Below are 15,081 nucleotides of genomic sequence, written 5' to 3' on the forward strand. Positions count from 1 at the left end.
ACCATGTTGGCCAGGCTGGTCTTGAACTCCTGGCCTCAAGCAATCCACCTGCCTTGGCCTCCCAAAGTGCTGGGATTACAGGCATGAGCCACTGCGCCTGGCCCTATAGTTTGATTTCTAAAACCACCATACCACCACCAGGGGATTCAGTCTCATGCACACAGGAATACTTTTAAAATATACTTACCTTGAGACATTTTCCCTCTCACAAATAATTTCTGGTATCTCTAGACTTTAAAAAAATCACTTGTAAAATTACGCTCATGAAGCAATTATTCATTTCCAACTTCTGGTTGGTTGAAGATTCCTTTTGTGCAGTTTGCATGGAGATGCTGTTGTTATGAAACACACCCACAAAGTCAGATTAACGGGGCTGAAGAACAGACCGCCAGAACCAATGCTAATGCATCCTTGAAGAAGGGAGAAAGTGCGTGCACGTGCCGTGTGTGTGTGTGTGTAATGAGATATTCAAAGTGTTTAATGTAAGATGATCAAATGTCTAAGTGTCATCCTCTAATCTCAAATGGAAAACTGCAGACTTTCTTCTGAAGCTGGCAGCCTGCCATCACTGCAGGCCCTGAAGTGGCTTTGGGCTTCAGGGAGAAGGGGAAACAGATGACGCTCAAAGAGCCCTCTGCTTCTCCCCGGCTGCGGCTCTACCCTGGGTCTCCTGGTCTTAGGACGAGTTCCTCTGCCAGGCTTCCCAGGGACTTTCAACCTAAGCTGTCAAATAAATCATTTAAAGGATATGTGGACTTTAAGAACTATTGATAGAGGGAGGACATCCTAAAATAGTCTCTTTGATCTGAATTCTTCCTCATCACATCCTTGACATAGAGCCAGGGTTTTGCACACCAGTCTTCTGCCCCCTCCATGTAACTTCTATAAAGAATATCTCCATTTCATTAGACTTCTTGTGAAAGTGGCCAAGAAAGTAAAAAATTAACATTTTTAAGGTAAAGATACTAAGTCTGTATTAGTTTTATATTTTCCTGCCCTTTCTTCCCAACAAGTATGACTGAACCACATCTACTTAGTCACTTTACAGCTATTTACAACACAAAATCTTCCTCCATTCAAGGAGGGCCCATCTTGTTACAAGAAAATATCAACAACCAGAAATACAGTTCATGAGAGAAACTCTGGAGTCAGACCTCTGTGAAACAATAATAATGGACATTTGGGTGTGCATGGCTTTTTGTTTGTTGTTTTTCTTTTAACTTTAAGCAACTGACATGCATGTTCTCATCCAGTCCTCAGGAGAATTCCATCGCTCCCATTTGAAAGATGGGCAATTCAAGGCTTAGGCAAGCTACACAAGTCCAAGATCACACAGATGTTAGGTAGAAGAGCTAGGATTTTAGTGTTCTTAACCACTGCTCTATACTTTAAATTTTCAAGGAAAGCAGAATCTGCTCTTTTCTCTATAAGGAAGATATACCCAGTACAGTCTAGGATCCTAGTTTGTAGAACAGAGATATATTTCTAGTGAATTCCTAATATTTTCTATACCCTTATCTTAAAACCAAATTAAGCAGCTCACTACCTAAAAACCAAAGGAAAATGTGCTAGACTTGGAGCTTTTAAGAAGATTTGTAAAATTACCAAATATGAAAAATCGTATTGGCAAAAACATCAAACAAAATTCAAGTTCTAGAAGCATAAACCATTGAGCAAAGAAAATGGAAACCAGAGTAGGTTTTCAAGTAGGACAAATATTGTTCTTTGGAATAGAAACTTGTTGCTGAATCTCACCATGGAGCAAAAGACTTATAAACTTTCGAAAAAACAGGGTTCACATGGAAACAGAAACATAACAGGAACTATGATATCGAGACTGACAGATGCCGTGTGTCTTCCTAATTCTTTTAAAAGCCATTCTTGGCCATTAAAATGTCAATGTAGGAATAATAAAATACCATTGAGTCTAGTTTTCCAGGGGGAATGTTTATGCAGAGGTTTTAAAACTTTAGACATATAAAAATTTACCAACACAGAAGGCAGATATATTGATAACCCTAGCTACTAAGAACTGCAGTTCCAGTTACTAGGAATTGACTAGAAAACACTTAAAAAGATGGTAATTACACAGTCATGAGGACTACTTAATAATATAAATCAATTATTATAGCTAACATTTTTTGAGTACTTGCTATGTGCTAGGCACTATTTTATTTTTTATTTTTATTTTTATGTTTTTCAGACAGAGTCTCACTGTCACCCAGGCTGGAGTACAATGGTGCCATCTCAGCTCACTGCAACCTTTGCCTTGCGGGTTCAAGCAATTCTCCTGCCTCAGCCTCCCAAGTAGCTGGGATTATAGGCACCCACCACCACACCCAGCTAATTTTTGTATTTTTAGTAGAGACGGGGTTTCACCATGTTGGCCAGGCTGGTCTCCAACTCCGGACCTCAGGTGATCCACCCGCCTCAGCCTCCCAAAGTGCTGGGATTACAGCTGTGAGCCACCGTGCCCACCTAGGCACTATTTGAAACATTTTCTCTTTAAGTTAATTCACTGAATGCCCACAACAATTCTAAAAGGCAGATGTTACTATCATCCCTACTTGAGAAAAATGAGGCACTGAGAGATGAAATAATTTTCAAAGTCACACAACTAGTAAGGAGTGAAACTGGCATTTGAACCTAGACAGTCTAAGTCTGGGACTGGAACTCTTACTCTGTATGCTATAATAATTTCCAGTAGCAGAGTCCTGCATGCCAGAACAGGGACGGCCCCCACCTAACAACTAATGGCAGACATAAAACAGAACATTCTGCCATGTTCATTGGCAAAGGTTCTTATAAACTAGATCTGTGCTACATGTCTTTGAATGAATCACAGTCAAGGATTCAAAGCCTCCCATGTAAACTCCCAGAAGCATTTACAAAGATGAAGATGAGGGAAGCAATAACTATATACAAAGCCTATACCAACTTGGCTGGGAATGACATCTAAACTATCATGTGACACAGCTTCCATTCTCTTGAAGCACTGTTTGCATCTTTTGCCATTTTGCCCTGCCTCTCGAGCTAGTCACGAGGTCCCTGCATCCCGACCCGGGCCACTCATGGCTGTGCATTCCTCTCATAGCCTTGCGCAAAGGAGACACTCCAGAGATGCTGCTGTATGATTTATGAATGTAACAACATGGGCCATATATGCTTTCCCAAGGGCTGGGCATCGAGCTGGCTCTGGAAGAAGGTGATGGGTGAGGATGTGCAGAGACGGGGTGAGAAAGCAGCTAAGTGTTGGAGAAGAGAGCCAGGCCAGGAGAGACGAAACACATGAGGGAGTGGTTAGCCTGAACCAAGGAGCTGTGCTGCAGTATGACCAAAGAGAGGGTGGTTAGTGATGCAGGACCTCAGAGTCTATTCCAGGGAATTCAGAGATTATTCCAATGGCAATTTGAATCACTGGCTGATCACACAAAGGGAAGAAGGAAGCCGCTGTGGGCTTTGTTTGCTGACATAAGAGCTTCCAAGTCCCAGAGTTAGAATGATCAGAGAGAAGCCAAAAGTTGAGAAGCAATTTCCAGGAAGTAGAGAGACACCAAATAAGTCATACATAGGTTTTTTGTTTGTTTGTTTGTTAATTTTTCGAGACAGAGTCCTGCTCTGTCACCCAGGCTGGAGTTCAGTGGCGTGATCTTGGCTCACTGCAACCTCCGCCTCCCAGCTTCAAGTGATTCTCCTGTCTCAGCCTCCCAAGTAGCTGGGACTACAGGTGCACACCACCACACCTGGCTAATTTTTGTATTTTTAGTAGAGACGGTGTTTCACTATGTTGGCCAGGCTGGTTTCAAACTCCTGACCTCAGGTGATCCTAATGCAGGAACAGTTCCCTGAGGTCTACAGATCAAGTCCAAGCTCCTTATCTTGGCATTTAAGGCCTTCTATGTTCTGACCTGGAACTTCAGCCATATGGACATCTCAACCCCCAAATGTCATTTGCTTTCATTCCTCTGCGCCTTTGTTCATTGCCAACGCCTGCCCTTGGATAGCCTTTCCACTGTTTTCTACACAGAGAAATCACCAACGCACTCACTCTGACAGTATAACTAATTAATTTCAGTTTGACTTAGTAGAAACTTCATAAGTTAAAAGAGACTGAAAGTGTGACAAAAGCAAATATTTACTTTCTCTTGGCCTGAATTTCAGAGTTGAAAGTATCCTCAATGGTTTGGAAGGCTCCATTCAAATTCTACTTACTGGGGAAACTCTATATCTCCCTTAAAATTAGCATTTTTTCCCTCTGATATTCATTTAGTACTTATTTAATTCTGCCTATTCATATTATACTTGTAGCATTTCTTTAAATTTGTCTTCTCTAGATCACAAATGCTTTTTTGAGGTCAAGGACAAGCCTTAGGAAAAATTCTTTTCTTTCCAGCATGCCATTAGTTTTCCACATAGCAGCTGCTCAGTGAATATTTATTGAGTCATTAGCCCATGATCATATTATTCTAATTAAAATAAGAGGCTTTTATCAAATGATAATTACATAGTTAATTATGAAGAAATACGGGAAAAAAAGTTGTATTATTGATCTGAAGTAAAATAAGAGTATGCGAGTCTCTTAAATTCCATCAGAAAAGAGTGACAGATACAGTAAATTATTTTAAACCATTATAATCATTACCATTATTTATAAAATGGGGTTAATTTTGAGTTTACAAACATAAAATACTTTCAGTACATAAACACAACAAACATTAAGTTGTGATGTGCAATTTCTGTCTTTATTTTACTCATACCTGAAGTTGTTAGGCCTTATATGGGGTGAGGTTAAAAATTCCTCACCCCATATAAACAGTGACTTCAGTTGGGATTGACAGATGCCTAACCAGGCTTCCTCAAACTGCTCCCAGGCCTTGCAGAGGAAATGGGCCATGTCCCAGCTAGACAGGAACCTGGATCCACCCCTTGTCTCTTGTTCCTTCAAGCCTAGGCTGGAAGTGAATGAGGAAATAGAGTTCGGGTAGGACATACAGTGGTTCAGTCATATTCTCTCCAATGGCTCCCCAAAACTTTTCCCAAGTCCTCAGTAAATATTTGGTGATTAACTGATTTTATCATCTGATATTTCTCCCAACATAATTGTTGAAAAAGAAAGTTGGCTGAGATGTACAACGACCTCTTCTCACAAGGTGGGTGGTTGGACTTGGGAAGGAATGAGAACCATTCTATTGATAGAAGAAGAGGCTCTTCCCCAGCCGACATAATGACGGAAATGGTGGTTTAGAAAAAATCTTAAAAATTGCTCAGAGATGATTATAGGCTGTCATTAAGAAATGAGGAAGGAAGGGCTTTCTTTTCGACTACAGGGTGTACAGCTCTACAGACAGAAATTATTATTTTATATTTAGGCCAATGGCAGTCTGTAGGCCTTTGAAATGTAAAAAGCAATAATAACTTAAGTATCTGGTTTGGCTTGCAAAGCATCAAGACAGATTACACAGGCCATATATAAGAATCAGGCTCTGTCTTTTATAACGTCTTGTATTTCAGGTTTCTGAAGTCACTGCTATATTCACTGTGTGCCTACTCTGTGTAGGACACCCGCCATGGTGGATTTAGAGAGTATCAGGCCATAGAGATCTAACTGGGTTCATCATCCAGATGAGGGAGGACTATGGGGAAAGTGAACAATGTATGCGCTGGGTTGCAGAAGAACAACACAGCCCACAGGCCGTTCAGGTGTTCATGGGAGGCAAGGATCTGTGAGTTGAAGCAGCTTCCCAAAAGTAGGAGAACAGAATTCCTGAAATCACACAGGCATGAAAATAACCATGGTTCCACTCAACAAACCAAATAACTTGTTTGCAACATAAAATGTGCAAACGTTTGTTCCTGATTAGATCTTTGAGAGAGTGCATGGGAAATCATCTCCAGTAAAGACATCCTACAGTAATTTTAACTCCTAATCCACGGTTTTATTTGGCACCCTTCCTCTCACATCCTCCACACCTTTTGAAATAGCTGAAGCTCAGGAACGGCATGTTTTAGTGTGCTGAATGGCAGACTACTCATATACAAATATATGCATGCTTACTTTACTTGGAGACAGAACCATTAGAGAAGCATAGTTACATTTGATATTCGGAGGTGAAAACTATGAACCACTGAAATAAACCTTTGTGTTCCATTTCCTTACTCTAGTGAGGTGTGAAAAGGCTTCTTGAAGTAGTAGCAGCTTCTGTTTTGGCTTGACTGCTGTCAGTTCCTGAGTCCAGCACTGAGAAAGAGTAACCATGTTGGTGGGGTCAAGATTTGGTGCAGCACATGCCCCTCGGGTGATGGGCGCACCAGGATCCCACAGATCTCCACTAAAGAACTTACTCATGTAACCAAATACCACCCATACCCCCAATGACTTATGGAAAGATAAAATTTTCAAAATATAAAAATTCCAAAATAAAATATAATAAACAAAAGAGCAGTTATGAATTTAAAGGACCTATCTCAATTCACACTGTTGAGCATCCAGGAGACTCCCATCACCCTCAGTAATAAACACCAACAGAAGGTCACTAAAGGCAGGAACTAGCCATTGTCAGATTTCCTGAGTTCACTTTTGACATGGCACAGTAAAATGCTTATATTATTCAACACATTTTATATTTTATATTTACCAATTCTATGGAGTGGGAAACAATTGCAACTGTAAATTTTTATGTCAAAAGAGAATATTATTCCAGAGAATAAAGAACTAAAGCTCAAAAACCATATTACTTCTTCTTCTTCTTCTTCTTTTTTTTTTTTGAGACAGAGTTTCGTTCTTGTTGCCCAGGCTGGAGTGCAATGGCATAGTCTCAGCTCACTGCAACCTCTGCCTCCTGGGTTCAAGCGATTCTCCTGCCTCAGCCTCCTGAGTAGCTGGCATTTCAGGCACGTGCCACCATGTACGGCTAATCTTTTGTATTTAGTAGAGACAGGGTTTCACCATGTTGGTCAGGCTGGTCTCAAACTCCTGACCTCAGGTGACCCACCCACCTCAGCCTTCCAAAGTGCTGGGATTACAGGCATGAGCCACCGTACCCAGCTAAAATCTGTTTTCTGATACCTAAAAGTAAAACCTTAAGAATCATCCATCTGTCCATCTCAGGATAAATTTGTTAAGTATTTATTCTATGCCAGGGCCTGGACTAATTGTTAGAGACAAAAAGATTTTTTTAACAAAGATTAACATATGGCTCCTGCCTTTAAAGAACTAACTGAAAATAAATACCGTCCTAAAAGTCTCTTCACACTTAAGTTGTATTTAAATAACTTAAATATAAAAATACCAATAGATTGAAAAATACTTAAAGGATTTCATGACCAGGTTGGAAATTAAAGTGTATTAAAAGGAGAGAGAATGAAATAAAAGGGAATTAGAACAGACCATTTCATTAGTCATAAGAAATGAACTTCCGATATGGATGGGTCTTGAAAATACTGAGTGAAAAAAGTCAAACAGAAAAGGATAAATATTAGATAATTCCACTCATACAAAGTAGCTAGTAAATTCCCAGAGGAAAATGGGCAAATTCATAGAGACAGAAAATAGATTAGAAGTTATTAAAGACAGGACAAGAGGAGAACAGAGTTACTGCTTATTGGTTACAGAATTTTTGTTTGGGGTGATAAAAAATTATAAAAATACTGGTGATGGTTGCATAACATTGTGAATATAATGCCACTGAATTGTACATTTAAAATGATTAAAATAGCAAATTTTATGTTATATATATTTTACCACACCTTAAAAAGTAAATAATGTAATATACTAAAAACCATTGACTTGTACACTTTAAATGGTAAATTGTGTGAATTATATCTCTTTTTTTTTTTTTTTTGAGACGGAGTCTCGCTCTGTCGCCCAGGCTGGAGTGCAGTGGCCGGGTCTCGGCTCACTGCAAGCTCCGCCTCCCGGGTTCACGCCATTCTCCTGCCTCAGCCTCCCAAGTAGCTGGGACTACAGGCGCCCGCCACCTCACCCGGCTAGTTTTTTGTATTTTTTAGTAGAGATGGGGTTTCACCGTGTTGGCCAGGATGGTCTCGATCTCCTGACCTCGTGATCCGCCCGTCTCGGCCTCCCAAAGTGCTGGGATTACAGGCTTGAGCCACCGCGCCCGGCCTGAATTATATCTCAATACACTGTTTTTTAAAAAATCTTTTACATGTTAGCATAGTTTTTACTATGTTTTTACTTTGTTACCTTGCAAAGCTCTGAATATTGTTACAGAAATTTGTCAAATTTTTCAGGAGAGTATGAGATAAGAGAGAAAATGTTAGATTAAATGGTTGGGCTTGGTGGCTTATGCCTGTAATCCCAAAGAGAGAAGGCCTCTTTGGGAGTTCAAGGCAGGTGGGTTGCCTGAGGTCAGGAGTTCAAGACTAGCCTGGCCAATATGGTGAAGCCCTGTCTCTACCAAAAATACAAAAATTAGCTGGGCATAGTGGAGCGTGCCTGTAATCCCAGCTACTGAAGAGGCTGAGGTATGAGCATCACTTGCACCCGGGAGGCGGAAGTTGCAGTGAGCCAAGATCACTGCACTCCAGCCTGGGTGACAAAGTGAGACTCCATCTCAAAAAATATAAAATAAATAAATAAAAATAAATAAAAAAGAAAATGTAAGATTAAGAGCCTGGGACATGTGATTCCAGGCCTGCTTTGCCACTTCATTGGTTGTGGTGCCTGAAGCTCAATAATCAACTTCCCTGGGCTCTGTTTTCTCATCTGAGAAGCAAAGGAGCAAAATCAGGTGATTAATTTTTTAAATACTGTGATTTGCACTTCTTACTGAATGCCTAGGTTTTATAAATAATCACTCATCTTTTGGCAGTTTAGAACATAGAACAGCCTTGTCTCTTTTGGATACGGGGTTAAATGACAAATTTACTACCTTGCAATGAATACTTATCAGGCTATTTTCAAAAGAGTTTCTTGGCTGGACTCTTCTTGAATATAGCCAGCCTGAAAAGTATGGCTGGAAACCACTGTCCAAACAAAACAGATGATAACATTTGTTTTTTACACCTCTTAAAAGTAGATTAGCTACAGACCAGAGCATGCCACTGCCTAAAAAAATGTGTAGTATATATTTGCTTGCAATACCTATTTCTTGAAAGGCAACAACACTTGTGTTTACTCCCTAGGAAACTCTCAGGGCGTGGGGTCAGATGAGAGCCTGGAGGGGCAGCAGGCCAGCTCCGACAGCCCCCGGGAGTCTATGACTTCTGGGCTCAGACTTGCTTCCTCAGCTGGCACTGCATTCCTCCCATGGGTTGATCATCGGCAAGACCAAAGAGTTCCCTTCTAGTAAGTACCATTAAGGAGTCCAAGGTCCAGACAGAAAAGAACGAGGTCAGGTATTTCCAAAGTATTTCATTCTAATGAAAATTTATTTCAGAAAAAGGCCATAATAACCCTTTGAACTAAGTTAACAAGAAAGCTACATTTTTGTCACTAGTTCTATTGTTGCCTCAAAACAATAGTAACAAAACAGAAAATAAATAGAATTACTGGGAAAAAGCAGAAATTAAGTACTCTCCCCATCTCCCATTCCAGACATAATAAAGTGATGTGATTTAGACTAAAATTTGCCAAAAGCCAGTACACCTTTTTTATCCTACTAGGCAAACACAAATACCGCAGAACAAGAATTCCATCTTAAAATAACAGCTCTGGAAAAAAAGAAGGTAGTAATAATCTTCTACTATGTGACTACTGAAGGTACTATGTGACTACTGAAGTCTGATAGGAAAGGAAAATAGACCTCCCACAAGTAAAATTAGTCACAATTTATGATAACCCGAGAAGAAAAACAGATTCTGGATTTGTCAATTCCATTTGAAGGTGGAGAAAAGCTTATAAGCTCATGATCACCCTCTGGACCCTTTACAAAGGGCCACACAGCCACATCAAGCTGTCAAACATACCCTGAATTGGAATTCCATCTTGGCTCGGTGGGATAACAAGTTTTGACTCAGCCCTTCGAGGAGAGCTTCGATTCCTCCATCCTCTGACCAGAGCCCCCACCATGGCTGCTGGCAGCATGCTCCCCGGGTCCCCGTGGTCCTGCCTTGGTGGTTGGGGGGGCCCGGTCAGGCTGTCACCGCAGGAGAATCATGTTCTCCTTGCAGGTGCTACACCCAAGCCCGACAGGTCTGGGCAGTTCCTCCCACCCTCATCTCCCGCCCACATTCTCATCCTTCTTGCGTTGTCAGACCTCCCTTGGGAGGCTCAGGGAAAGAAAGCTTGGAGGTGAGACAAGAGAAAAACAGACAACAGCAAAAATAAAAATGAAGAATAGGAATAAAGTCAATCAACTGAAAAGAATGGCCAATATTATAAAGGCAGTCTCCTTTATATGAGGGATCATTTTTGATGCTTCTTTTTTTACTTAAAGTCTAATTTTTCAACAAGCAAAAATGACCACACATGGGAGGGCTGAGGCGGAGCATGTACCTGCGTACCTATTTCTCTTTTCTCAGACTATGTTCCTTGCTAAATTGGAAGAGCTTTCAGGCAATTGTTTTTCCAAAGAGAATCATCTTCTACATAAACAGAATTTGTTTACAATATAAGAAAAGTATTTCTAACGTTTGGAGTGTTCACAGAATTACACTGGCATTTGAGAATGAGGAAAGTTGGTTAAGAGATTTAATAAAAATCCCAATCAAGTAAACTCTCAAAGACTTTAAAAAGATGAATCGAATCCAATGACCTAGTTAGCTCTCCTATGGAGCCCAGGTAGAGGTGCCTCATCCTGACCAGCTGGTGCCTGTGCTGTGCTCATATAGGACGCTGCTCACATGTGCCCCCTACTGGTCAGATGCCAGGGGCACACTGGGCAGTGACCAATGACTGCATTAAAGCAGGGGGAGGAGCAAGTAGCTCTAGAAAGTTCTAGGCTCCCTTAGCCATCTCTGTAAGCTATATTCTTTCAGCCTAAGTGGTAGAAGTCGAGATTGAATTAGCTGTACGCCGCCTGAGAGTTTTGGTATTGTTTACTGTTGTTATGACTTTTATGGGTTACACAGATGGAATGATCCATGCCTGATTTCACTCTTTTTCTCCCCTTCCCTAGTTATATCTTATTTAATTTAATAAGATCAAGATGGTTTCTGCAGGAAGTGGGCAAATTCCCCAAATCACCTAAAACTGATCACATTTAAATAAAATTACAATTTACCAAAGAAAGAGTATTTCGAGGATACACACCTTACATATTCATTTTGTTGACATTTACCTTATTATTTTGACCTTTCCAATATTCAGAAAACCTTTGGTATCACTGTGGTCAGAAGGAAAGTCGAAATGCAGGATGGGATTTTAAAATGGTAGAAGAGTAGGAAGCTATTGGCTCTATTCTCTCCACACCCCAATCTCAGGGCAGGATTCCTGCAGCACCATCTCGGAGGGGCAGCCCTTGATGAGAGGCATGTGTCCTGGGCCTCCTTGTGGGGTGCCTCTCCTTCCTCACTGGAGTGGGATTCCTTCTCCACGTCTGCCACAGAGGGCTGAGCTGGGCTCTGATGGGTTCAGGGGAGAGCTGCTCAGGGGCAAAGCCACCTACTCTCTAGGGAAAAGGGCAAAGAGGCCTTCAAAATCTCCGTTCCTGTCACACCCAGAGTCAATAAGACAGGCTGAAAGCTGTCTTCTGCTGGGGTCATGCCCTGTGGGAGTGGGATGGCATCAGGGAAGAGAGCAGGGGAGCCCAGTGTTCAAGTGTGGGGTTTGGTCTTGTCTTGAAGAGGGGGTTAAGGAGAGCTCTTGAGGAATGACCCAGTGTCACTCACTGGGGACAGTATCAGGAGGCGGGAACACAGCTGTGCATTCACCTGGAACCATCTCTTTGGAACTTCGTGTTCCACCGTAGGAGACTGCGTGGGCTGAGAATTAGGAGTGGTATGGAGTTGAAGAGAGCCTCTATCAAGACAAGCAGAAGGCAACTTTGACCCCATCCTTAGGGTGAGGTGGCAGGGAAAACGCAGCAATGCTGAACGCACACACGTGCTTCCTTAACCGGACCTGCTGCGGGTGAACCACGCCTTTCCCGGAGATGCAAAGGGAAGCAGCTCAACAGCGAGCCCATGAAGTCATTTCCTCCCGAAACCTGTCTTATTATAAGATACACCCCCCTGTCCCCGCCATGAAAAGGGACACACTGAGAAAAGAAACACATCTAAAGGACGCAGTATTGAGGCTATTAAAAATCTACTAACACCCTGCAAATGGAGCTCTTCTTGGAGGCCTTGATCATTACTGCTGCCACAGATCCAAAAATCCCCATCCCCCACGGGCCAATCAGAAGTCCAAGGAGAGACACAGGGTAGGCCAGAACCGTTTCGGAAGCACAGCAAACTGCCCAAATTCAGCCACTGAGACCCCTGCACAGCTGCTGCCATCAGCCACCAGACAGGATATGGAGGTATGTGGGAAAGTAGGTGGATGGAGCTGGTTGAAATTTCAAATACAAGTCCCCAACCCCGCACCTGAATTTCCCACCTAGGGGAACCTCCTTTGTGCATTCGTCATTCCCTGAACAGCCAGTCACAGTACTCTTCGCACTCTGTTGAGATGATTTACTTGTTAGAGTTTGTCTCATGCAATTATCTATCCCCAAGCCTCCGGGGGCACTTAAGGGGATGCAGATTCCCAGGACTTGCTCTGAAATGGCTGTTCTATGAGGTCTAAGATAGTGCCAGGGAGCCTTCTAAAGCTTTCCACATTTGCTCACATTGTCAGCCTCGATCTGATCCAAGGATAGTATGAAGATGCCAATTTACTAGCCTGAGGGCTTCTGAAAGTCATGGATCACAGCCTTCTTTGTACCCAGTATAGCGTATGTACCCAGCACATACATTGCTGGGTGAAGAGAGTCCCGGAGGCCAGGGACATCTACCCGTGGTCTCCACTCGAGGAGGCTGCCTGATACTTTTATCCTTCCATGAAACCCACTGCTTGCCACTGCCCCTGCCACCACCCTGGCTGCAGGTGCCATACCATAGGATCGCCTCATCTTACCTCCACCCCAGGCCCCCTCAATATTCCCATATTTCACTCACCTGTGATGCTTTGGCCCAGAATACGATTTGTCCAAGCAACAGTTTCCTGCCTCTTCCGCCCCACCAAGAATGGCTCCATCTATCCTTCAGATGTCCTATGCCCTGGATACTAGCACAGAGCGGTCCGTGCATCAACTCAGGGTTCAAGTTGAACAGCATCATTGAACACTCTGTCATCCTTAGTTTGCCAGTTATAGCAGGTGGGTGCACAGTGTCCAAGGTTTCCCCCAACAGGAAGCTGAGCGATGACCGTGACTGCAGTGGGAACGTGGTCAGGAAGAGGAAGAAGGGTAATGTCCTGCCTGGGAGGTCAGCGCCACCCTTCCACACACACACACGTGCTTCCTTCACCGGACCTGCTGTGGGTGAACCACACCTTCCCTCGAGATGCAAAGGGAAGCAGCTCAACACTGAGCCCATGAAGTCATTTCCGTCCCAAACCTGTCTTATTGTAATATACAACCCCTCTCCTCTCATGAAGAGGGACACACTGAGAAAGGAAACACATCTAGAAAACCAGAATCATCCTGAAGGCTGGTTTAAAGGCCAGCATGGCTCACAACAAACTTTCATTCATGGGTGTTTGTTGCTAATGTCCTACCGTGACAAGTTGACAACTATCCTCTAAATTTCATAAACATAAATACTGTCCCCATCTGCCCTCTACAGAGGATGAGGCTGAATTGGGCCATGTGTTTCTCTGGAGTCTCTTAGGGTCTAATGTGGTTCTGAGCACACAGAACACATGCTAATTGAAGTAATGTGTGTCAAGCTGTGATGATGTTGTTGTCAACTGTTAAGATGCGCACAAAGCCATCAGCATTAAGTATGCTATCCAACTCTGTAGCAAATACTTGACCTCGTACTATAATGTCAGGGAGGAGTCTTGGGGTGAGGGTGGGGCTGTGTGTGGCATGTTTCAACCTCACTCCTGATCTTCTCTCCATCTGGGTGGTCCTTCAGGAGCTCCTGGTCTCTCTTTAACCCCCATATGCCTCTCTTGGGGACAGGACTCAAGAATTAGACTGGCATGCATAGGAAGGGAAAATTGGGCAGGCATGATCTGGATGCACTCCTGCTTTCAGGGCACAGAGCTGCCCACCAGTAGCACCCGCTTTGTCTCCCCCTTTCAGGTGCAATGTCTGCTCCTGTGTGTGAAGGGCTGCTCAGGTCAGCCTGTCGCCTAGGAAGGTTCCAATTCTGAGTTCAGTACTAAGACGCCTACAGGCCCAGACATGAGACATAATCTCCAATGTCAGCTTATTAGCAATAAAGGTGAGAATTTAGTCTTCCTCTGCCTTCCTGCTTGGTTTCAAATTCTCAAAGTGGGCAGAACCTGGCCGGGTGACGAGGGTCTTCGCTGTCCTTTCCCCAAGCCTCCATGTCTGGTGGGCTGGCTCAGGGACATGGCACTTGAGAAACAAAATGATCCTCAGAGACGGTGGCTTCTGACAGATGGGGCACGGTGGGTGTGGGCCCACTGGTTTCTCATGCGGCCACTCGCAGCACAGTATTTTGTGCCACAGTTCGCTTCTGCAGTCTTGCAGGTGGCCTTTATCGTGGCCTGGTAAGCAGCTCTAGTGCACTTTTTACTTTGGCAGCTGACTCAGCTGCTGACAACTTTGCCACAGGTGGTGGCTCTTTTTGGAGTGTTGTTGGGCCTACCAGCACAAGGTCCGGACATGCAGGCTCAGGCCTCAGCAAGGTGGTCTTAGCCTAACTGTGGGGGAAGGGGGGATTTAGGGAGCAGGCATCAGGCTTGCCCCTCACCAGATATACTGAGGCACAGTCAACTGTAGGAAAAGCAGAGTCTTTATGTTAATAGGTTTTTTTTAGCATCAAGGGTGGAGCCATACTGCAAAGCAGCATGCTCTGTGCACGCTGCAGAATGGGGTTTAGCTTTCAAGGATCACTGCCTGGCCCATTCAGCCATACTTCATCAGCTGCTGCAAATTCCGTTCTGTACTCAAGGCCAAAAAGAAATTGAGGAGCGGCACAGTTTGGGTTCAGGAAGCTCATTCA

General features: G+C 43.3%; 1 protein-coding gene across 1 annotated transcript in view; it reads right to left on the reverse strand.

Moving 5' to 3' along the window:
- The window catches only part of PLEKHG1 (pleckstrin homology domain containing, family G (with RhoGef domain) member 1), a 175,567-nt gene extending 162,269 nt beyond the window's left edge, over positions 1-13,298 (reverse strand). The window contains exon 1 of the mRNA XM_011943778.1: positions 13,060-13,298. Coding sequence (XP_011799168.1) covers positions 13,060-13,138 — 79 coding nt within the window. The 5' untranslated portion in view covers positions 13,139-13,298. The remainder of the gene's footprint in view (positions 1-13,059) is intronic.
- Between the last annotated feature and the right edge of the window lie 1,783 nt (positions 13,299-15,081).

The sequence above is a fragment of the Colobus angolensis genome, unplaced genomic scaffold, assembly GCF_000951035.1.
Source record: "Colobus angolensis palliatus isolate OR3802 unplaced genomic scaffold, Cang.pa_1.0 Scaffold221, whole genome shotgun sequence".
Lineage (NCBI taxonomy): Eukaryota > Metazoa > Chordata > Mammalia > Primates > Cercopithecidae > Colobus > Colobus angolensis.